This window comes from Delphinus delphis, chromosome 3 (genome assembly GCF_949987515.2).
Source record: "Delphinus delphis chromosome 3, mDelDel1.2, whole genome shotgun sequence".
Lineage (NCBI taxonomy): Eukaryota > Metazoa > Chordata > Mammalia > Artiodactyla > Delphinidae > Delphinus > Delphinus delphis.
Genome location: NC_082685.1, coordinates 15,361,694 through 15,385,796, shown reverse-complemented (window position 1 = coordinate 15,385,796; position 24,103 = coordinate 15,361,694). Strand labels below are relative to the sequence as shown.

The 24,103-nt window shown below is 58.2% G+C and overlaps 1 protein-coding gene across 3 annotated transcripts in view; it reads right to left on the bottom strand.

The window, feature by feature from the left end:
• NOTCH3 (notch receptor 3) overlaps window positions 1-20,518 on the bottom strand; it is a 34,440-nt gene extending 13,922 nt beyond the window's left edge. For 2 of the 3 annotated variants that reach the window (XM_060008149.1, XM_060008150.1), the window contains exons 1-25: window positions 20,387-20,518; window positions 17,672-17,750; window positions 14,233-14,375; window positions 13,814-14,152; window positions 13,599-13,721; window positions 13,288-13,521; window positions 12,280-12,435; window positions 12,006-12,191; window positions 11,266-11,379; window positions 10,909-11,022; window positions 10,113-10,346; window positions 9,882-9,992; window positions 9,202-9,394; window positions 8,975-9,126; window positions 8,639-8,752; window positions 8,033-8,188; window positions 6,902-7,127; window positions 6,294-6,495; window positions 5,934-6,087; window positions 5,370-5,554; window positions 4,635-4,767; window positions 4,292-4,549; window positions 4,092-4,210; window positions 3,079-3,644; window positions 1,323-1,655 (exon numbers count right to left, since the gene is read on the bottom strand). In XM_060008149.1, the coding sequence (XP_059864132.1) occupies window positions 1,323-1,655; window positions 3,079-3,644; window positions 4,092-4,210; window positions 4,292-4,549; window positions 4,635-4,767; window positions 5,370-5,554; window positions 5,934-6,087; window positions 6,294-6,495; window positions 6,902-7,127; window positions 8,033-8,188; window positions 8,639-8,752; window positions 8,975-9,126; window positions 9,202-9,394; window positions 9,882-9,992; window positions 10,113-10,346; window positions 10,909-11,022; window positions 11,266-11,379; window positions 12,006-12,191; window positions 12,280-12,435; window positions 13,288-13,521; window positions 13,599-13,721; window positions 13,814-14,152; window positions 14,233-14,375; window positions 17,672-17,750; window positions 20,387-20,501 (4,739 nt within the window). In that variant the 5' untranslated portion in view covers window positions 20,502-20,518. The remainder of the gene's footprint in view (window positions 1-1,322; window positions 1,656-3,078; window positions 3,645-4,091; window positions 4,211-4,291; window positions 4,550-4,634; window positions 4,768-5,369; window positions 5,555-5,933; window positions 6,088-6,293; window positions 6,496-6,901; window positions 7,128-8,032; window positions 8,189-8,638; window positions 8,753-8,974; window positions 9,127-9,201; window positions 9,395-9,881; window positions 9,993-10,112; window positions 10,347-10,908; window positions 11,023-11,265; window positions 11,380-12,005; window positions 12,192-12,279; window positions 12,436-13,287; window positions 13,522-13,598; window positions 13,722-13,813; window positions 14,153-14,232; window positions 14,376-17,671; window positions 17,751-20,386) is intronic. The other variant, XM_060008152.1, reaches the window with a different exon arrangement.
• Between the last annotated feature and the right edge of the window lie 3,585 nt (window positions 20,519-24,103).

Below are 24,103 nucleotides of genomic sequence, written 5' to 3'. Positions count from 1 at the left end.
AGCATTGGCTTCTAACAGTTGACAGCTGCCTCTCTGGCCTCAGAGAAGTGGGGATCCCTTCACCTGGGAGGTGACACCCCTTAGGGAAGCCTTCAGCCAGGGATTGGCTCATGTGGGGTGTACAAAAGCTGGCCCTCCTGTCTCAAGGTGGGACCAACTTTGAGGTGCTATTCACCCTCCAGAGCCCTCCAAGGGATCAGGCTGAGGCCGGACCCTGGCTGAGGCTACCTCCTGCCTCAGTTCCTCCCCTGCCCCATCCTACTTCCCTCATTCCCTGTCTACTGAGAGCACGCTTCCAATACGTCACATGTATCTGAATCTCCATCTCAGGCTCTGCTTCCAGGAACCCAACCCTCCAAACATTTTCATTCTTTGGGATACCCAGTGCCCTGGGCCCTGGCTCTCCTCCTTCTCTTTTCTGAGCTAATTTCCTTCAACCAATCCTCAGGACTCAGTGTCCCCAGATGATCCTTCTGTCCCCACATCTCTCCCCACTTCTTTGTGTCCCTCCCATGGATGCAATGATTGCCAAACCCTTTTTTCTTTCTTCTCTCAATCTTCTGACCCCAACTGCCTCCTGAGCGTCTCTCCGAGACCCCCAGATCCCTCTGGAAGCCCCAAAGTAACCCCTGGTTTTCACCCTGTGTCTTCATCTTGATGACACCACTTCCAGCAACTCGGTCACCCCAGCCAGGGACTGGCGCACCCATCAACTATCCTCTCCGTCTCCCCCATCCCAGCCATACCCAGGCAGAGGCCCTGCCCCTCATCTCTAGCCTCCAGCCCTCCTCCCTGTGGCACATCTCACTCTGCTCAGAAGCCACATCGCCCTTCTGGCCCCTCTGCCAGGCCCCCAGCAGGAGAGTTCTATATTTTCCATTTCTAAAACAAACAAAAAACGACACATGCCCTTAAACGCTCTGCTATACCCCTGCCTCTCCAGAAGGAAATAGTGCTAGACCAGGGGCTATTCTGTTCCCCCAGAGGACCCTTGCCCATGTCTGGAGGCATTTTGGGTTGTCACATCTTAAGGGAGGGCAGGTGCGTTGCCTGCATCTAGTGGATAGAGGCCAGGGATGCTGCTAAACATCCTACAGCGCACAAGACAGGACAGCCCCTCACAGCAAAGCATGATCCGGCCCCAAATGTCAACGGTGCCAAGACTGAGATGCATGTATTGTATGATGCTGTATGTATTGCCAAGAAGGCTCTCCCAGATGTTAAGGGAAATAAATGCACAAGACCTGAGGAATGGTGCCCCTTCCCACGCCCGGCCTAGCGTCTGCGTGGGCACCATGGCTCCCCCGGGGGGAGTCACTCACCCGATCACCTCAGGGGCCAGCTCCCGCCGATTCCGGGATTCGGAGCCAGGACCAGGCCGGTGGTAAGGGAAGACCATAGCCTGGCCGTTCTCATCCAGACGGAAGCGCAGAGAGGTGCGCAGGATGCCACTGAGCCGCTGCAGGAAGTCGGCACTGGAGCGCAGCAGCTCCTCCGGCGGCAGCAGCACAGTGAGCACCAGGACACCTCGGGCCAGCAGAGCTGGCACCTCACCCGCACAGTCCAGTCCATCCCAACCGCACTCCTCTGTGTTGCAGCCCTGGTCGCAGCGGCCGTCGGCAAAGTGGTCCGCGCAGTACTTCTCATACACCGGGCTGGGGACAGAGAGGGGCGGGGTCAAGGGAGCCTCCAGCTCCGCGGCACGCAAACACCACAGAGCACCCAGACCCTGGAGACAGCGCAAGCGCAGAGAACTGGAATGTATCCACGTGCTTGTGGAATGTATCAGGCTTTCTGCAAACACAGCCATTGCTTTGTAACTATTAATAAGTCAATAACTACTGAGAGCCACCTGTTAGGTGCTGGGCGCTACTGTAGGCTCTAAGGATATGGCCCCAACATAAATCCCTACCCACGTGGAGCTGGCATTACAGTGGGCGGAGACGGATATTAAAGGAGATGAATGAGCAGAATATACAGCATTTCGATCACACACCAATAAAGGCTAAATTTAGGCTAAATTTAAACACACACACACACACACACACACACACACATCTATATGGAATTAAATGCTAAGGAAAAAAATAAGGCTGGGGGTGGGTGGCCAGGGAGGAGCTCACTGAGAAGGTCATTGCTTGAGCAAAAACTTGAAGGAGGTGAGGAAGGAGCCATGTGGCTTCCTGAAGGAAAGCATTCCAGGCAGAGGGAACAGCCAGTGCAAAGGCCCTGAGGTGGGGCCAAGCCTGGGGAATCTGAAGAATGGAAGAAAGGCCAGGGTGGCTGGAGCAGAATGAGCAAGGGGGAGAGTGAGGGTGGGAATGAGGACAGGAAGATAAAAGTAAGGAAAGGGTTCCAGGCGGAGGAACACACAGAGGGTCACACAGAGCGCAGCACAGGGATGGACAGATGGAATGCATAGGACAAATAGGGCTCATGAACGGACATAGAGAATGGCAGAAGAGGGGCAGGAATAGACATGCAGGAGCATGGACAGATGGATGGGCATATAGAGGGGCAAAAAGGGTGTGTGAAGGGACAGAAGGACAGAGAGAAGAGGCACATGGATGCACAGGTGGTGCACAAAGATGGACAGATGGGGCATACAGATGGACAGACTGGCATAGAGACAGACAGATGGACAGATGAGGTCCAAGGATGGACAAGCAGGTGTGCAGACAGACAGTTGGGTGTATAGAGGGACAAAAGGAATTCATGGATGGACAGAAAGACAAACAAACAGGCCATAGGGAGGGACAGATGGAGTGCAGAAGCAGACAGAAAAACAGACAAAAGGAGCACATGGATGAACAGACAGGTGGGCACACTGACAGACAGGCAGGGAACAAGGATGGACAGACAGGGCACAGGAATGGGAAGACAGACAGACAAGTGACACATGGATGGGCAGACGGTACACCAAGAAACAGACGGGTCAAGTGAAGGCACAACCCAACAGACAGATTAAGGATTGACTGACAGACCGAGGCAAACGGATGGGCCGATAGAGAGGCAGGGCCCATGGATGGTCAGATGTGACACATGGACAGACAAGACACAGAGTGAGGACCGGCTCACTTGCAGGCGCGCTCCCGGCCGCCTGCGCGGCAGTCGAAGTTGTCATAGAGGCAGGCGGGCGAGCTGCAGGCGGGGTCGCAGCGGCTGTTGTTGAAGAGGAGCCAGCACTGCAACGCCGCACACTGCCGCCAGGGGTCGCTCACGCTCAGCGAGCAGTCGCCGCCATCCCAGCCGCAGCCTGGGCTGTTGCACTCCCGGTCACAGCGCTTGTCGCCGCTTTTGGCCTCGCAGGCGGCTCTCGGGCAAGACGGCTCCTCGGGGGCCTCGGGCACCGCTGCAGGTATCTCACAGCGCGGCCCAGCCCAGCCTGACGCGCACGCGCAGCGGAAGAAGGGCGCCAGCGTCTCCGGGCGGCAGGAGCCCCCGTGGAGGCAGGGGGAGGTCACGCAGCTGGCATTGGCGGCTCCCAGTGTCGACCCCCGGGAACCCCGGCAGGCGGGACCCGACAGCCCCGGGGGACAGGCGCAGCGCGGTCCACGGACCGTCTGCTGGCACGGGACGCCCACGGGGCACTGCAACTCCCAGCAGGAACGTGCCACCCGCTCGCAGCGCGGGCCGGAGAACGGCTGTGGGTTGGGTGGGGGGAAAGGAGAGAAAAAAAAAGTGCGGGGGCAGGGGATGGAGGGAGAGAAGGAGAGGAGACAGGGAGGAAGGAGGGAAAGAGAAATGGAAAGGTGGAGAAGAGGATTGAGGGTTGAAGGGGGAGAGAGAGGGGAATATGGGGGATCAGGACTTGGGAAAGGTTGGACCTCCAGTCTCCCCAGGTCTGGCTCAACCTCTCCCTCTTGCACTGGAGCCCCACCTTGCAGGTAAGCCCAGCCTTCCCCAAGAGGCCACAACTCCAAATTCCAGAGGGACACACACACACAAACACACAACCTCCAGGTAATTTCAACATTTCCCAGAAACCCCTTCCATCTTACACCTCTTCCCTGCTAAAGCCACACCCTACCATGAGGGCATGATCCCACTCCTCTCCCAGAGACGTTGACGTGAGTGTCCACCCCACCTACCGGGACACAGTGGCAAGAGAAAGTCAGAGCTCCCCCAGCGCCGGGGTTGGGGTGGCACTGGCCTCCATGCTGGCATGGCTGCGACTCACAGGGAGACAAGACGGTCTGACAGTGGGGACCTGGGCAAGCAGAAGCACGTGCATCAGCCACAATGCGGAACACAGGCAGGATCGCAGGCCAGCCCCCTCTCCCATGCTTACCTGTGAAGCCGGCATGACAAAGGCAGTGGAAGCCCCCACCTGGGTCCTGCAAGCAGTCCCGGGTATGTGCCGCATGGCAGGCACCTGGACGACACTCATTGATGTCCGCCTCACAGCGCAGGCCGGTGTATCCCGGGGGGCAGGTGCAGCGGAAGCCACCCACCAGGTCCACACAGGTACCATTGTGCAGGCACCGGGGGCCCGGGTCCAGGGGTGGGCCTGGGCCACAGTCATCCTCATTAATCTCGCAGAGCACGCCTAGGGGAAGGGGGGATGGGGAGCAGTCAGGAGCGGTCAGAAACCCAGCCTCCCGTCCTGTCCCCCAACCCTGACACTGGCCTACCCAGCGTTCCTGGAGGACACGAGCAGAGATAGCGGGCCACAAGGTCAATGCAGACGCCCCCATGCTGGCAGGGCTGGGAGGCACACTCGTCCATGTCATCCTCACAGTTGTCACTAGTGTAGCCAGCTGGACACTGCGGTGGGGGTGAGGCAGGGACCCACTCAGCCCAGAAAGACACAGATACTCGCCATGAAGATACAGAGACTCCCAGTGCAAAAGGACATGCCCAGTGTGCAGAAACACACACACACCCAGTACATGGAAACACACCCAGACATGGAAACACACCCAGACATGGAAACACACCCAGACATGGAAGGACACGCAGGCACAAGGGCTACAGATACACTCAGTGCAAAGGGACACACACAATACAAATGCACAAGACAGACCCACAGGAGAAACACCCAGATACCCAGATACACACAAGACACACACAACCAGAGATGCACATTCAGACACTGGTACATGCATTCATACCCAAAGAGACACCATGCACAGAGACACACATAGAGATGTCCAAGAAACAACCAAAGACAGAAGTACACCCAGACAGAGACACCCTAAGATCTACCCAGAATGACACCCACAAAGATATACCCAGAGTCACAAAAGCAAAAACACAGACATGCCTAGAGAGAGACACCACACCAGGCTATAGACACACAGAGATGTGTAGCCAGACCCACCCAGGAGTGACTAGCTCCCCTGTCCCCTCCACTGGGTACTCCTTACCTCGCACACATAACCTCCCATGTAGCCTCGGCAGGTGCCCCCATGCTGGCAGGGCTGAGCCAAGCAGGGGTCCACCTCCTGCTCACAGTGACTGCCTGTGTGGCCCTCTGGGCACACGCAGTAGTGGGAGCTGTCCTTGTCCACGCACTGCCCACCAGCCTGACACAGCTGCTCCAGAGGCACCCCTGGACAGAGGAGAGCAGCGTCAGGCAGGCTCCCTCCTCCCGGCCCACATCACACACAGCACCACCCAACACCCCCAACTAGCTTCAGTCACCAAGGTCTCACCCACACTCTGTCAGGTTGTCACACATCCCCTGAAACTGACATGCACACACCTTCGAAGCTCACGCCAGCTCGGTCACACACAGCGTTGCAGACATCCTGGTTGTCTCATGGTGATACACATACGCACCGTCCTTGTCCTGGCCAGCTGTCACAGAGTCACATATCCCCACCATGTCTACGTGCTCTGTCGCACTCTCATTCGGCTCACACTAGCAGGAAGTATGTGCATACACACCCTCCCAAGCCCCCCAAACCCAGTCACGCGCACCCCCTCACCGATTTGGGCTGCAGCCTCTCTGCAGGGTAGACTCTGGATGTCGCAGAGGCGGCCGCTCCATCCCGAGGGGCAAAGGCAGTAGAAAGAGGCCCCGGTCCGGGCACAGTGGCCCCCATTCTGACAAGGTGTGCGGCTGCACCAGTCTACCAGCGTCTGGAAAGGAAGGCCGCGGTGTCTGCTCTTGGGGACCCTTGAAAACGGACCCAGCTTCTCCTCCAGAGTCCTGGGCAGGCTCCAGAATACCTCTCCAGATTCCTCCCCCAGGATCCAGGCAGGCTTCCCAATCAGAGTACCCAGCAGGCCCCTCCCTCAGACTATCCTTCTAGACTCTCCCCCAAGACTCCAGTGACCCCGCCCACCTGGCACTGCGTGCCGGTGAAGCCTTCAGGGCAGGCACAGCGGAAGCCGGGGTGAGCGGCAGTGCAGACGCCCCCGTGCAAGCAGGGTCGCGAGAGGCAAGGGTCGGCCTCGTGTTGGCAGTGTGTGCCAGTGTAGCCCAGGCGGCACAGGCAGCTGAACGAGTTCACACCATCCACGCAGGTCCCACCATTGAAGCAGGAGCTGGAGGGAAAGGAGGGGCGCGTCGGGCCCCGCCCCCTCAAAGGCCCCACCCTCCCCCATGGGCCCCTTCTAGCTTTGAGTGGGTGAAACCCCTACCCCAAGGAGAAGCTGCAGTCCCAGCAGAGGCCCCTCCCCGTCCTGTCCCTTAGCCCCGATATACCAGGTACTTCTGGGCTACGTGGAAGCCACGTGGAGACCCCACCCTGGTCTGGCCTGGCTCCCTCAGGGACCAGGGTACCTAAGGTGACCTCCCAACAGAGGGCCTGCCCCTTCCCGGACACGAACCCATCAGGCATCAGAGTCCTGAGGTGGGTGCCAAGCCGAGGACTCCCCTTGTCCCCACTCCTCAGGTCCCACTCCCCATCCGATGCCAGGGCCCCTGACTCCCAGGACAGGCCCCACCCACCTGGGGCTGCAGTCAGGTAGGTCCTGCTCGCAGAGGAAGCCTCCATAACCCGGCGGGCAGGTGCAGGTGAAGGAGGCCACGTGGTCTGTGCAGGTGCCTGGGCCGCAGGGGCTGCTCAGACACTCATCCACATCTCGGGCGCAGCGGGGCCCAGCAAAGCCAGGCAGGCAGGAGCAGGAAAAGGAGCCCACTCCATCCTGACATGAGCCACCATTCAGGCAGGGGTCTACGATCAGAAAGGAGGAGGTCTGGTCACACAGCTCGCCCCCTGTCAGTCCAGCCTGACCTGGCCATGTCTTGTGCAGAGGGGAATTAGGAGAAGACCAGGCTTAATTGGGAGGGGCACATTTGGCCAGGGGGATCAAACTCCGTCCCCTCTGTGGCCTCACCCCCTCCCTTATCTGGAAACCTCGCCTATGTGGCAGGGGGGAGGGGTTGGAGAAGCCAAAAAAAGGTCCCTTTGAGCTGCCAAGTACTAGTTGTGTCTGCTTAAGTCCCGGGCTCAGCACAGGAGGTGTCCTCCAGGCCTGGGCTAGCCAGTAAAGTGGCCACTGACCACATGTGGCTCTTGAGCCCTTGACATGTGGCTGGTCCAATTTGAGACGTACTGTAAGCATAAAACAGACACCAGATTTCAGATTGTGAAGACTCAGTATGAAAAACAAAAGAATGTAAAATATCTCAATAATTTTAAATTGATTATACTGAAGTGATAATATTTTTATGTTATTAGGTTAAATAAACCTGTTTTTGTTTGTTTTGTTTACTTTTTAATGTGGCTATTAGAAAAAATTTAATTCATATGTGGCTTGCGTTATTTGTCCATTGAACAGTGCTCCTGGAGACTCACTAGGGGCCTGTTATCTCATACTTCACACACAATCCTAACTTGCTTGCTGCCAGAGGCAATCTATATAGGCTTCAGAGTCCTCTCCCAGCTCATCCCTCTACTTGCTGCATGACCTTGGGCAAGTCACTTAACCTCTTTGGGGCCTCAGTTTTCATGAGCAAAATGGGGAAAGTAAGATAACTGTGGAGATGAAATGAAAACACAGTGCTAGGCACATGCAGGGGCTTGATGAACCTGTTCCCTAGGTCAGCACCCCCCACCAAGAGCTCCCCTGAACTCACTGGGGTCACAGTCATCGATGTCCTGATCACAGGAAGAGCCACTATAGCCCTCGTGGCAGGTACAGCTGAAACTCCCTGCCAGGTTGGCGCAGGTACCATGGGGACCACAGGGTGAGGGGCCAGCACATTCATCCACGTCCTGCTGACATCGTGAGCCTGGGGGTGGGGAGTAAAATAACACAGCGGGTTAGAAGGCGCAGGGTAGGGTCTGAGGGTACGTGGCTCTCAGGAAGAACCTGAAGCCTGAGCTGGACAAAGGCAAGAACAGTTTGCCTCTGGGCATTTTGCACACACTGTTCCAGAACTGCCTTCTCCTTGTTTCAGAGGGTGGTGAATGCATTCTGTGACTGAGGTCTGCTCCTCCAGGCTGTCCCCAAAACTCTCAGCCTGATTCCTAGCTTCCCCAACCCCGTAGCCCTTCCTCTTCTTCTGAACTGACCACATCGGCTGCAAGTGTCTGTGTCTAGCTCTGTTTCTTCTCAGAAGGAAGCTCCCCTAAAAGGCAGGACCAGGAGTGACTCCCTCTCTGGGTCCCCAGCATCACCCCGTATGGGGCAGGTTGCAAAGGAGATGAGGGAGAGGAAGAGGAAGAAGCAGCTGATATACCTTGCCAACCAGGGGGGCAGGAGCAGACAGCCGGCTGGCCAGGGGCAGACTCACAGTAGCCCCCATGTTCACAGGGATTTGGGGTGCAGGGGGACAGCAGCTCACACTGACGGCCTGTAGTGGGCAGGCAGAGTGAGACAGTCTTGAGAGATTCCATTTTCCCATCTCCCCCCAAGGTCCCCACCTTGATACCCACTTCCCAAGCTCCTGGGTAGGGATGGGAGAGGAAAAAAAGTGGGAGGGGGGGTATTAATGCAGAGAAGGAAGGAAGAATGGAACAGAAGGGAAATGAGAAGGAAAAAGGCAGCCCTGGGGAGGGAAAGTGGGGACACGCACCCTGGACACCAGGGGGACAGGTACAGCGGAAGCCCGTTCCATCACTGGTGCAGGTGCCGCCTGCCCAGCAGGGATGGGATTCACAGGCATCTCGAGCGAGGCTCTGACTGCACTGAGGGCCACTCCAGCCAAGCTCACACACGCAGCGGAACCTGAAGGGCGAGGCAGTCAGGGCTGGCAGGAGGGCAGGGAAGCAGTGGGGATCAAGGGTTGGGGAGAGGCCTCACCCTCCAGGCGCGTCGTGGCAGACGCCATGACTGCAGGGTTCTTGGGCGCAGGGATGGCTTGGGGGAAGACAGAGCGGGGGCAGGGAGCCAGGTGGGCAGAGGCATTGGAAGCCATTTTCACCATCCACGCAGGAGCCCCCCTCACCGCATGGGCTGGACGCACACTCGTTGATCTCCACGTTGCAGAGAGGCCCTGGGGAGCAGGCAGACAACCTCGTCCCAGAACGAGGATAGCCGAGCCTACCGGGGAGGGACAACCTTGCCCCATTTAGCAGAGCCACACCCTTGAACAAGGACAATCTCATTTGCTTCACAACACATCATCTCTTGTGCAAATTAGGATACCCACCTCCTCAACCCAGAGATACCTTGCTCCAAATCATCCTTGCCTTGTCCCCAAACTTATATGAAATCACTTTCATTTCCACCAAGGGTTACCCTGGCCCCACTCAGAAACACCTCAATCCCTGAGTCTGAACACCTTCCTGTATGTTCCAGGATAATCTTGAGCTAATATGGGGACAACACGCCAATGAGAGAAAGCACTGTCTCAGGGCAAAGCGTGGACAACCTCGTTGGACCAGAGTGTGCAAAGAGAGGGGCGAAACCTGGCCAAGAAAGATGGGTGATTTCACCCTCACCCTATAAAGACCTCCATTCCGCGTCAGCCACTTGCCCACCTGTGAAGCCAGGCTGGCAGACACAGTCATAGCGGTTGATGCTGTCCCGGCAGATTCCAAAGGTGCAGGGGTTGCTAGCGCAGTCATCAATGTTCACCTCGCAGTTCACACCTGGGGAAGGGCAACATGACAGGGATTGCCACCACTGTGCCCTACCAGGAGCACCATTCCCGAACCCTCTGTGTCCTACCAGATGTACTGTTTCTGCCCCAGCCCAGCCCCCGGCCCCACCTGTGGTGCCGGGAGGGCAGCGGCAGAGGTATTTGTCCACCAGGTCTAGGCATTTGCCACCGTGGCGGCAGGGTTGGCTTCGGCACTCGTCCACCTGGCTTTCACAGCGCGTGCCGGTGTAGCCCGGGGCACAGGCGCACGAGAAACTGGCGATGCCATCCACACAGCGCCCATGGTGGCAAGGGTCTGGCGAGCAGTCATCCACGTTGTGCTCACACACCGTGCCCTCGAAGCCTGCGGGGACAGAGGGTCAGGCTCCGCCCACTGGCCAAGGTCCTGCCCACAGCCGTGGCTTCTGCCCAACTCTGGCTCAGCTCTACCTCAGGCCCGGCCCATCGAGCCAACAGGAGGCGGGCTCAGTTCAGGCCCTGCCCCTGAATGTAGCTCCATTCCATCCAGCTACACGCTCCAAGCCTCGTCCCTGCCCAGGACCCTACCGCAGTTAAATCCCACCCCTAGCGTGACCCTGCTTCCAATCCTTACACTATCAGCCCTGATTTGCCTCGCCCTCCCCTGGAAATGGGGACACATGGGAGGTGCCTGGGGATGTAGGGGGTCGGACCCCACCCCTCCAGTTAAGTGCACACCTATCCTGCTAGACCCTTTGGCCTCACCCCCAGCCTTACCTCTGCTTGTGTCCATCATTGGCTCCGCCTCCTGGCTCTTTCATTGGCCCTGCTGAGGTCCTGCCTTGCTGCAGCCCTGCCCCCAACTTTTCCCCAAGGTAATTATTGGCCCTTTCCCCCACTAGCCCCGCCTCCAGACTCTTGCCAACTCGTCACTGGCCCTCCCTCACCCTCTGCGCAGCGGCACTCATAGCCATCCGGCTGGTCCACGCACTTGGCTCCATTCCGGCAGGGTGTGCTGGCGCATTCATCCACGTCCAGCTGACACATAGCCCCGCTGAAGCCTGGAGTGGGGGGTGTGGGAGGAACAGAGGGCCAGACAGGGTCAGAGCAGTCACCCCTCACCAGAGCTGCCTTGTTTGGGTGGGGAGTCCATTTACTTAGTTTTAAATTAATTCCAATGTTTTTCATAAGGTGGTTTCTGTTATGATAGGTAACCACTAACATGGTCTTATAAGCTCCCATCCTGGAGCCTTTGCCCCTTCAGAGACTCGTCTTTTTCAGGTTCCCTGGCCCAGAGTCCTCACCCGAGGGGCAGGTGCAGCTGAAGCCATTGACTCTGTCCTTGCAGACTCCGCCGTTGACACACGGGCTGCTCTGACACTCGTCCATGTCCACCTCACAATAAGTGCCTGTGAAGCCTGGGGGTAGAGGGAAGGGGATTAGGGCAATGGGGGTTAGCTTCCGGTCTGAAGGGAGAGCAACGGGGGACGTACCCCCTTCCCACTTAACACACAGTTCCCCTGAGCCTTGGCCTTGCTGCCTCCCAACCCTAGATTCAGTTTTTAGACTCAGGCTGGACCTTCATTCAGCTGTGGCCCCAACTGGTTCAAGGCTTATGAGACTCCGTATGGGCCTTGCCTTCAGACCAGCCCTTGCCCTCTCCAGTCCTCAGACTCTGTCTTGTCCCTAGGTCCCAGCCTCAGGGCCCACCACAGCCTTGTGCCCAGCCTCAATCCCATCCCCGGCATCAGTGCATTTCTGTCTGCAGGCTCCGCCTTGATCACTCCAGACCGTGGTCCTGCCCTCATGTCATTGCCACCCCATAGTGTCCAGACTCCACTCCCAGCCCATCTGAGGTTCCACCGACTCCACTTGACCATGCCTGCAACCTTGCACAAGATCCTGCTCTGGCTCCGCCTCCACCTCATCCCAGGCTTCAGCCTCACAGTCCCAGCTCCCTCCCCTCACCGCCCCCCCCAGCCTGAGGCTTTTCTCACCCCGCCTCCCCACCTCAGGCCCCGCACCAGCCCCGCCCACCACACACCTGCCATGCAGATGCAGGTAAACTGGCCTATACGGTCAAGGCACGTGGCCTGGTTGCGGCAGGGGCCGGAGAGGCACTCGTTGACATCGGTCTCGCAACGCGGACCAGTGTAGCCACGGCCGCACTGGCACAGGAATGAGCCCTGTGTGTTCACGCACCGGCCCAGGTGCTCACAAGGGTTGGCACCTGCAGGAGGAGTCACAGAGGGTGTAGGTGTGGCCAGCTGACCACTGCCTCTCCCCTCCTTCCCTACTCTCAGACAGCGCCCCCTCACCAATGGAACACTCATCCACATCCTGGTCACACGCCCCGCCTGTGAAGCCAGGTGGACAGGTGCAGATGGCCCTGCCGTTCACCGGGTTCGTGTCGCAGATAGCATCCTCGTGACAGGGGTTGCTGACGCAGGCGTCATCCAGATGACACAGAAGTCCTGGGAAGGAGTAGGTAGAGGTCAAGGGCAGATATGCCCCCCAGCTCTGCCCAAAGCTCCCACACCCCCAAATATGGTTTTGTGTTTTGTTTTTACTAACCAGCATTGTATTTAGTAGCTATTTCTCCCCAATCATTTATTGTGAAAAGTTCAAACATACAGAAAGTTTATTCATATACCCACCACCTAGATTCAACTATTGTAAGCTTTATCTATCTTTTGTTCTGAACCATTTGAAGTTGGAAGTAACCACATATTGTTTGTTTGTTTGTTTGTTTGCGGTATGCAGGCCTCTCACTGTTGTGGCCTCTCCCATTGCGGAGCACAGGCTCCAGACGCACAGGCTCAGCGGCCATGGCTCACGGGCCCAGCCGCTCCGCGGCATGTGGGATCTTCCCGGACCGGGGCACGAACCCGCGTCCCCTGCATCGGCAGGCGGACTCTCAACCACTGCGCCACCAGGGAAGCCCCACATATTGTTTTTAAATCTACTGATTCTTTTTCTGATTATAAAAGGGTCCTACCATCAAGTCTTTGCTTCTGCAGTACCCTCTGTCTGACATACCCTTCCCTCCATTTCCAAGTCCCCCTCCCAAACACCTCCTCTGACCTTTGCCACTTCCCTTTGGACTTTTTCCCCTCTCTTTCTCAGTCACAGTTTAGCTCTAAATTCCCATGGTTTTTGCCCTGGACTGTTTGCCAGCCTCCTCCCAGGCCTCTCCCGGGCTTATCCTTCACCCCAAATCTAGCTTCCAGCATAATCATTCTAATACTCAAGTCAGACTCCATCCTTGCCTCTACTCAAGAACCATCAATGGCTCCCTGCTGCCTACAGGGAAAACAGCCACTCACCAGTTTTGCCCATGGGGCAGGCACAGTAGAAGGAGGCCACACGGTCATGGCAGGTGGCCCCATGGAAGCACACGGCCGTGGCACAGTCATCAATATTCTGACTGCAGCTCTCGCCTGTCCAGCCATTGACACACACACAGCTGTGGCCACCCAGCGTGTTGAAGCAAGTACCCCCATTGTGGCAAGCGTTGGGCTGGAGCTGACACTCGTCCACGTCCTCCGTACAGAATTGGCCTGTGGCACACAGATGCACCAGTCTAGTCACCTGGTGCATGCCGACCCAAGGTCTTCCCTCTAGTCCCACTGCTCACCTGTCCACTCAGGAGGGCACTGGCAGTTGTAGGTGTTGACACCGTCCACACACGTCCCCCCATTTAGACATCGGTGCCCTGGACAGTCGTCCACATTCACTTCACAGTTCTGGCCCTCGAACCCTAGCATGGGAGGAGGGAGCAAGGATGGTCATTGCCAGGCTGGCCTGCTGTCCCCCCACCTCTGCTGCCTCCCTTAGGTACAGCTCCCTCACCAGGAAGGCAGGCACAGTCATAGGTGAGGTCGCCACTCTGTCTACAGGTGCCCCCGTTACGGCACGGCGAGGGGGCACAGGCCACCAAGGGGCTCTCACACAGTGGCCCTGTGTAGCCAGTTGGGCACTGGCAGCGGAAGGAGCCAGGTGTGTTGAGACAGGTGCCACCATGGCGGCAGGGTCCGCCCATCCGGCACTCATCCACGTCGCTTCGGCAGCTGCGGCCCTGGTAGCCAGGTGGGCAGGAGCAGACGTAGCGGCCATCGGACCCCACGGAGCAGCGGGCACCATGGGCACAGGGGCTGCTGAGGCAGGGGTCTGGTAGGGAGCAGTCTGGGCCTGGACGGAACCAGAAAGGGTGAGCCTGGGGCTGACCACACCCTTGCCTGCCCCGGGCTCCCTTCCAGACCCTCCCTTACCTCGGAAGCCACGGGGGCAGCGGCAGGAGAACCGGGCGGTGCCTGCCACCACCGAGCTCTGGCAGACACCATGGCCAGCACAGGGGCCGGAATGGCAGGGGTCTTCCAGCTGACACCGTTCACCCACCCAGCCTGGTGGGCACCTGTGGGCAGAAATGACCTGGTGGGGAAAGTGAGGACAGGACGGCCCCAAACACAGAGATATGCACAAGAAAGACAAGAAACACACAAGCAAACACACACGCATACTCATTCATCCATGCAACAAATATTCCCTGAGCACCTACTAAGTTCTTAGCAAGAGGAATACAGCAGCAAACACAATTAAAGTGGTCCCTACCTTCCTGATGTTCACAGCCAGGTCCGGCAAAGAGAAGATATACAAATAATGAATTAATAAACAACATGCCGGGGTGGGGCGGTGGTGAGGGCCATGAGGGCCATGAAAGATGTAGTGGGTTGAGTGGTGGCCCCAGAAAAGTTATGTCCATGTCCCAGTACCTGTGACTGTGACCTTATTTGGAAAAAGAGATGTAATTAGTGATGTAATTATATGATGGACGTCAAGATGAGGTCACCCTGGGTGATCCAGGTGGGCCCAAAATTGAGTGACAACTGTCCTTACTTACAAGTGAAAGGCAAAGGGAGATTTGAGAGAAAGAGAAGGCCGTGTGAAGAGACTGGAGGAACACCTGGAGGTTCTAGAAGCTGGAAGAGGGAGGGAAGGAAGGACTCTCCGCTAAAGCCGTTGGAGAGGCTGTGACTGCCAATACCTTGATTTCAGACTTCTGGCCTCCAGAACTGCGAGAATAAATTTCTGTCGGTTTCAACCAGTTTGTGGTAACTTGTTACAGTAGCCACAGGAAACTAAGACACAGGATAAGGAGGATAGTGATGGGGGTGGGGAAAAGGCAAATACATTTTCACAGTGAGGGAGGGAGTCATGGGGCTGTGTGGGGAAGAGTAGAGGAAACGGGAAATGCAAGTCTCAGATTCCCAGGCACACACAGACAGACCCCAAAATATACACAGATACACAGAAGGACACACCAACACGATGTGTTGCCCTGGCAAATACTCAGATACCAACCCATAGCCTCATTCACGAATATGGACTCTCACATGGATAGGCAGGAGAACCCCCACCAATCCTCAACTCCTTTCCTGGGGGCACATAACTACCCTTCCTTCCGTTGCGAGGAGGAGGTGGCCACCAACGCGGGTGCCCTCTTGTTGGAGGAAAGTCCTTCAGCCTGCAGCCCCCTCCAAACCCACCAAGGCAACCTTGAACGTGCGGGTAAATATGGGGGTTGGTCTTAAGACCAGAAACTTCCAGACGGTGGGGTCAGAGGGAGGGGCTTGGAGAGACAAGAGGGTCCAGGCCCGTCCCCCGACGCTACCCACCCCTCGCGCCGGTTCCTCCTCTGGCTTGTGCAGGTCGCTCGGGGCTAAACTTAAGTAGCTGACTCAGCCTTTAGCGTCACCCACAAGATCCCCTCACCCCAGCCCCCACTGAAACAAGTCGGGGCACGGCCGGGTGCAGATGGTGTAAGAAGGGGAGAACCCAGCTCCCAAGCGCCCTCTCCCAAGGCCCTCAGGCCAAGGACGGCAGCCAAGACTGCTCGCCGGGAGAGGAAGTGCTGCTCTGGGCGCCGAGAACTGCGCACCGCCCCCCGCCCACGTCAGGCAGGGCGTGGCCGCGCGGCCCCCTCCCGGCGCCCCGGGCGGGTTCCCACGCTCTGCGCCCCGCGCCCCTGCCGACCGGTCTGGCTGGTTCCAGCTTCGCCCGCGCCCCACCCAACCGCCTGTGCTTTGCGGGAGACGGGCGGGGGCAGGGGTGTGTGTGTGGCGGGGGGAGCACGGACTTGACGGGGTGGACTGGCTGGGGAGGCGAGCACTAAGAGATAGAGACAAGGGTTTGAGAGCCTACTTTGAAGGGGAGAGTTGGGGGATCCATGGAGGGGTGACAGATTGGGGCGACCCCGAAAGGACACGAGAATTTGGAACCTTGAAGGAGACTGGGGGTGGGGGGCGTGGGGAGTGCTTCCCACGGCCCAGGTCTGGGGACTGAGCTCTCTCCACTCCGGGCGATCCGGGCTCCGGGCCGCCGCGTGGGCCGGTGATTCACCTGTCGAGGGGCGGGGCAGCCGCGGGCGCATTCACCTGTCGGCAGCATTCCAGGCGCGGAGCTCCAAACGCAGGCGCCCGGCCACGCGGCTCCGCCTCCCAGATGAGTAGCTCTGGGTAAGGTCCCACTTTACCCCCGACTCCCACCGTCCCAACCCGAGGAACCCGCTCAACCAGGCTAAGACCCCCACCCAGGTGAGCCACAGTTGTGCTCCAAAGTGCGTGTGTAACTTCAAAGGGGCTCTAACGTCAACCCAGACCACCCAGCTTGGACCTGGCACACATGTTGCTGAATAAATGGATACATTAATGAATCGATCAACAGCTAGTGGGTGAGCTGCTTTTACTAATGATAATATTATAGAAAGGAACCAAGCATTTCCCCATAACCTTGAGAGGTTCCACCTTATGGCACCTATTTCCTGTGTCCCTACCATTATTAATAATGATAATCCCATTTATTAAGCATTTACTGAATGCCCAACACTATGCTGATTGCACCATAGGAAGGGTCTCAATCTTTACAGTCAGCCCCATAAAGGAGGGAACTATTATTGCCCCATTTTCCAGATGCAAAAACTAAGGCACAGAGAGCTCAAAGCACTTGCTTTGAGGCCAGAATTCAAACTGAGTTCCGTCTGCCTCTGCTCAGCAATATCCCAGGCCCGGCCCTGCCCTGCTCCCGCAATCCTCTGTCTTTCCTTGCATTATCCAACATTGCATTTTGGGGGCCCCTTCTGGTCACAAGCCAAGGAGAAGCACCCTGTGTCACAGATCAGTGAGGTTGAGGGAGGGGAAGTGACTCACTCAAGGTCACACAGCAAGAAAGTGGCAGATCAGGGCTCTTGTGTCCCCACCACTAAATCTTGAGATGTGGGAATGTGCAGATGCTGTACCCACTACTACCAAGCCACTGTCACTAGTGCCTGAAAATTTGTTGATTGAGTAACTACCTGTCCATCAGGGGATTTACACAAGACCTCAGGCAGCAGAGAATTCTGTGAAGTTGGCGTTGATGGGCCCTTTTTTTTTTTTTTCTAGATGGGCCCATTTTTAAGACTGGGACACTGGGGCTTAAAGAGTTTTAAGTCTCAGGCCATCGGCAACATGATATGGGATTTGAACCCAGGCCAGGCAGACTCCAGAGCCTCTGCTCCTAACTCTGCTGCATTCAGTGGGGAAACAAGGGGTTGCCCAAGCCATACACATGTAGGAAGTGGTAGAAGCCTCTGTGATGAACACAGAGGCAGGGGGAGAAGACAGACCGCCTCCCCGGACAGGGCCCACTCATGGCTCAGAGCCAGGCACTCACAGGCAGGCAGCCTCCCGGGAGGGCAGCTGGGTGCAGCGACCTCCATTCGCACACGGGCTTCCATCCAGGCAAGAGGGCGCTGGGTAGGGGTGAAGGAAGGTGGGGGTGTCAGGAAGGCACCCAGGAACCCCAGCCCAGAGTGAGACTCCCTCCTTTCCTCCCCCAGGCAACAGCTGCGCCAGGCTGGGGGCGTCTCTGCGAGTGCTGGGAGCCCCCCATCCACAGTTCCCACGGCCCCCCACCCTGGCCCCAGCTGTTAGGGCTGCAGCTGTCCCTGCCAGCTCGAGCCCTGGGAACCACAAGGCAGGGGTGGGCAGGAGGAGGGGCCGACTTATGCCAGATGTGGGCGCTCAGAAGCTGCCAGAATGCGGGGGGGGGGGGGTGCTAAGGCAGGAAGTGAGGGTGCTGCTGAGTGTTGAAGGGAGGTCTGGGACTGTGTGCCCAGATCCTGGGGTTGTGGAGGGGGCAGTGGCGGGGAGTCCTAGGGGCATATGGGTCTTCCTTCCGCTGATGTTGGGCATCTACTCCAGCTGGGCAGGCCTGTGTGCTAGGTCTGGGGAGAGATGCCAAGGCATGTACTCCATGTGCCTCCAGCATTGGGTGTTGCAGGGATAGGGTTTGTATTGAAGGGAGGGGCAGCCGGCACAAGATGTGGGCTGCCCTGTCCAGTGTCGCCATCCCTGAGGGCTGTGTCCCTCTGGGGTGTGGCACAGTCGAACTGTCCTGTCAGATGGGTCAGGGGCGTGGCGGGGTGTGAGCTAGTGGAGAATTGTGTGTGCCAGCAGGTGTGGGGCTGCTGTGTGCATGTGTGCCTGTGTGTGCATGTATGAGAGAGAGAGAGAGAAAGGGAGAGGAAGAGGAAAATTAGAAAAACAGAGACAGACATAAAAGAGGAAACTAGGAGCAGGCAGGCAGAGAGAAGGAGATAGAGATGGACAGAGACAGATTAAAAAGGGAGATAGAGATGGACAGAGACAGATAAAAAGGGAGAGATAGAACAAATTAAGCTGGACATGGGAATGCACCAAACAGGGCTTCTGTCCCCTTCCTCAAGGGACAAGCAGACAGGACACTATTACCCGGACAGGAGCCCGTGGGTGTTTGCGAACTCACACTGGGGGCCACATGACACAAGCCGTGGGCCCTGCTGAGCTGTGGGCCCTGTGAGCCACATGTGTGTTTGCGTGACCTGCATGGATGTAGAGGATTATAGACTGAAACTTTTTGTGTGTCCATGTATGTGAACTATGTATCTGGGTATATAGCTGTGTGTCTGTGTGTGACCTCTGTGTGCCTGGGTGTGTCTGTGTACGGGTTGGATGTGCCCGTCTGTCTGCATGTGTGAGCTGGGTGTAGGCATGTCCTTCCATCTATGTGCATCTGAGTGTGTGCAGGCAGTGTGTGTGAGGTCTTGGGCTGGTGGTGCAGGGTATGTGTGAACATGTGTCACTGTATGTGCATGCGAGTGAACCCATGTGAGCTGTGTATGTCTGTGCCTTGTGTGAGCTGGGTGTATTCCTCTGCAGGTGTACTCTGTGCGTGTGTGCGCACGCGCACGTCCGCATCTCTGCATGTGCGACCCAAGACTGTGTGTCCTGTGAATGTGTGACAGGCCATGTGGGTGTGCGCTGGCCTCGCGGGGGCGGCTGCTCCTGCCTGGTCCTGCCCCATCGACCCCGGGGCTGAGCTGGGGAGGCCCATTTCCTCCCGCAGCCCCCACCCCTCCCAGTGCTGAGCCCCACGTCAGGGTCCAGAGACCCAGGGCCAGGGCTACTCGGCCCGCATCCCTTCCCTGCCGGCCAGGCCTCCCTTTACGGGGTGCACCCCTGCAGCCCCGGCCCGGGCCCCGCCGCTGTCCCGCTTTGTCTGGCAAAGAAAGCGCGAGGCTGGCCGGGGGGAGGGGGTGTCTAGACGGCGCGGCCATTGTCCCGGGCGGGGGAGGGGAGAGTGGGGAGGGGGAGGGGCGGGGTCCCCCGGCAGGCTGGGTAGGGGCTCGGGCTGCGGGGAGGGGGCGCCCCCTGCCCTCCCCTCCCTTCCCAAGGCGGGGACGGGGTCCCGGGGCCGTCTGGTCCTGGCAGCCAGGGGCGGGAGCGGGGCCGCGGGCGGGGGAAGGGGCGCGGGCGCAGCTCTGGCTCCAGCTCCAGCTCTGGGTCCGGGTCCGGGTCTTGCCGCGCTCCGGCCTGGGAAGTTTTCTCCGAGTTTAGAGCTCCGAGAACTTCGCGCCACCTCCCCGCCCCCCGCCCGGCCAGCCCTGCTCGGAGTAGGGTGGGGGGCTTTTGTGTGAGGGGTCCCCGACGTGGGGGTACTTGGGTTCCAATCGTGACCTTCCCAGGACTCCAGACGGGCGTAGGTTGTGAGAGAGCCCCAGATTCTTGGTTACCCACGCCCCCGCACCACCACCCCCCGCGCCAATCTTGATCCCCGCACCTCGAGCTCCCAGTCCTGGGCTCCTGTGTCCCTTCATTCCCAGCTCAGATCTCCCCTGGGCCCCAGTTCCTCGGGCTTCTGGGGTCCTGCCTCGCCCCCACTCCCAATTCTGGGTCCCTGACCCCCGGGACTGCCACACAGTCCCCGGGCTCCTGCGCTCCCTGTCTCTGCTCTCTGGTCCTTGGTTCCCAGGCCCGCCAGCCCCAGTCTCGGGGAGGCCTGGCACTCCGTTCTTACCCTTCCCCCACCCACTCACCCCATCCCGCCCGCCAGGTCCCGGCCCCTCACCTGCAGCCCCCGGCCCCGCTAGCAGTAGCAATAAGGGCAGCGTCCGCACGGACGGCAGGGGTGGCGGCGGCGACATCAGGCGACGGCGGCGGCGGCCCCGGGGCCCCGGCCCCATGGCGGCCGGCCGCGACCCTTCCTCCTCCCTCCTCCCTCCTCCCTCCTTCCCTGGGCTCCTGGCGCGTCCGGGGCCAGCCTCCGCGCCGCCAACTTCGCTGAAGTGAGACTGCCGGACAGCCCCGCCCCCAGCCCTGGGCGGCTCGCTCCGCCCCGGGGCCAGCCCTGAGCTCCCCCGCCCCCGGCCTGGCCTCCCGGGGTCCCTGCCCACCCTCCACCCACACAGCCTGGGACCCGAAGACCCTCTTGGAAATTCAGGCCAGCTCTGCGGTGAGACGCGGGCCCAAACAGCGTGACAGACACACCCAGCCTCCTGAACATCACCCCTGCTCCCCAACACCCATCCAGAGCGGGAGACACACACAGAGCCAAGACGCAAACACAGATACTCCCCCACCCCCGACACCCCGAAACTGAAGCCAGGCACGTCCTGCAAGGCTCATGAACACACAGCCAGGATGCACAAATGCAGAGGCATGCACAGAGCTTCCTGGGGACTTAAAATCTGAAACACTCACAAACTCTAAACTCAGGCCCCGCCAGACCTTGAGCCTTAGGCGATTTTTGCAGCCTCGGACCTCAGACACAGGCTAGGAGTCACGTGTGCTACCAAACACCCACAACCCTTCTTACTCTCAGCCCTCCCTGAAAGCAACCCCTTCCTCCTCACTACCCTGTGTGAACCCCAAATGTCCAACCCACCCCCCAGCCCCACCCCATACCCTACACAACTTTGCCAATCAGCCAGTCTTGCTCAATTTGATCAAACTGTCTTCCCCAAAATCAGTCATACTGCAAAGCCACTCTGCAGTGAGCTCTGTCCCTGTGGCAAGAATGGGGGCCCCAGAAAGGCCCCATGCCCAGCCCTAGAGAAGCTCTCAGTCTGGGGAAGAAAAAACCAGACACAGACACCCCCAGCACTGTGGGCTTAAGGGCTGGGCCAGAGGGAGGGACGAATCTGGGGAGGGCATGCAGAGGGGTCGGTGAGGGCTCTGCTGGGGGGGGGGGGTGTTACTTATTCATTCATTCATTTATTCAACAAATAAATATAAAGCTCCAGCTCTATGTCCGGCTTTGTCCCAGAGGCTGGGGATACAGTGTCCTCCCCCAGGGAGGGCGTCACTGAGAAGGGTTCAGAGGGGCTCAGCCCAGAACTGGAAGAAAGACATCCCAGCAGAGACAGGTCTGCACCCAGAGGAGGGGGCAGAGTCAAGTCGGGAGGGAGGGGAGAGTGGGCAGCTCAGGGCTCGGGCTGGCCCTGAGGAGGAGGAGGAGGAGAAAGAGGCCAGGCTGACCTGTAAGTATTTGGCTCGGTGATGAGGCTGCAGGGAGGAATGGGTTGGGGGTGAGGTGCTGAAACCGAGGAGCCTGAGCGTCGCCCATGAGGCAGCTAAACACTGGGCCTAAGCATGGGGCACCAAGGTGGGAGACAGTCACAACTGACCGGGCCCAGTATGGGAGATGACCCCCAGCCCTGCTGAGGCTAGCAGATAGCCCAGCCACAGGGGACAGGAACTGAGGATGTCCTGCCACTCTCAACTTATGAGTGCAACCTCCATCTGGGAGGAGAGCTATCCACCCATCTTATGGGTCAGCCCCCATGGGGGTGGGTATCTGCCCATCTTATGGTGACTTGCTGAAGGCTTTCTAGAGGAAGAGCTAAGATTTGAACCCAAGTCTGAGTGACTCCAGGCCACGTGGAGTGAGAGGGGTGGAAATGGGGGTGGGGACTGGGCAGAGAAAAGGACAAGAGTTGCACACTAAGAAGGGCTTACTCACTGTGAGTGTGCTGAGTCAACAGGCCCATGGGGCAGGTGCCGCCTAAGTCCTTCCCATGCCCATCACCCCAGGAGGAAATCCAAGCCCCCCAGCCCTGCTTTCAGAGCCTTCAGCCCCTCTCCAGCCCCTCCTGTCCCCTTCATCATCACACTGAGGCAAACTCCATCTTCACCCAGCAGGCTTTGCACTCTCATGGCCTTTGCTCAGGTTTCTGCCTGGGACACCCAGCTAGTTAGAAGGACCCTTTTGCATTGCTTCCTCCCCAAGCAGGAACTCACAGCAGATGTATTCTCTTTAAAAATGCATTTCATAGGAGTTCCCCTGTGTCCTAGTGGTTAGGATTCCAGCCTTTCTTTCTTCCTTTTTAAAAAATATTTATTTATTTGGCTGCGCCGGGTCTTCGTTGCAGCACGCAGGATCTTCGTTGCCGCATGCTAGATCTTCGCTGTGGCATGCAGACTCTTAGTTGTGGCATGTGGGATCTAGTTCCCAGACCAGGGATCGAACCTGGGCCCCCTGCATTGGGAGCCTGGAGTCTTAGCCACTGGACCACCAGGGAAGTCCCAGATTCCAGGCTTTCACTGCCGTGGCCCGGGTTCAATCCCTGGTCAGGGAACTGAGATCCTACATGCCACGCAGCGTGGCCAAAAATAAATAAATAAATAAAAATGCATTTCCTTCTAGTTATAGGGAATGCTCTACTACTTCCTGCACATGCCACTGTTTTCTCCATGCTGGTCCCTCTTTCTAGCATGCCTATCCGTCCTCCATTCCTGTACCTGATGAACTCCTATTCTTCAAGATTCCAGTTCCAGGAAGCCCTCTCTGCTCCCCACCACCAGCTCTCCTAGTGCCCTCTTGCCCTACCGCTCGGCCTTGTCCACAGGGGGCTGGGGGTGTCTGTATCCTGCTCTTTCTTTGCTCCTCTATACTGGGGGCTCCCGAGGCGCCAGGCATCACCCAGCATGAGGTGGGCACTAAGGGGGCAACACGGGAGAGTTTGGTGACTCTGGAAGTGGCTGAAGGAGTTGGGATGCTTAGCCCAGAAGAGCCACCACTGGGGGCTCAGACCACTCTCTTCAGTACCATTCTAGGGATCTGGGGGTCCAGAGACTAGGGGTCCAGGGGGCAAAGATAGGGTCTTCAGCAGTGGGGGCTAGCTCCTCCCCTGACCCATCTGAGAAAGGACTTTCTGCTGGAAGAGATGCTCTAATAGGTGCTGATCTCCCTGTCACAAGGAGCAACCAAGAACCTGGACACACATTTTGCTAGGCAGGAAGTCCAAAGTCTGCTACCCTGTTGATCCAATGGCCCCTGGTCTGTGGCAGACAGAGACAGAGAGGGAGCAGTAATGGTGAGTACAGCATGGGGGGAGTGGGGACAAAAGGAAGATACCCTACTGGTGTCAGTCCCTTTCTGAAGCCTCCAAACTCTGAGGGCACCCACTCAGCAAGGCAGAAGGTGAGCGTCCCCTCTCCAGGTTTCTGCTGCCCTCCAGCCACGGTGGCCGGAATAGCCCAAGGTGTCTGGATCCTTGAGGGACAGGACAGTCGGAGCAATTATTCCCACGGCTTTGCAGCAGACAGCTGCCCAGTTCCCAACGTGGTGGGGGTAGGGGTGGGCTTGAGCCGTCTCCCCTGCCCCTGCCGGCTGCCTTGGCCAGGGACTGCATTTCTCCTCAATGAGCTCAGTCCCCAGGGATGCGGGTCCTGGGGCCAAGCCAAGACACAGCTGCTGGGCCCAGGCCCACTGACCGGGAACCTGAGAACGTGCCCTTGCCTTATCCTCTTGGGACCACAGTCCTGTCCTCTACACATGGAAGCT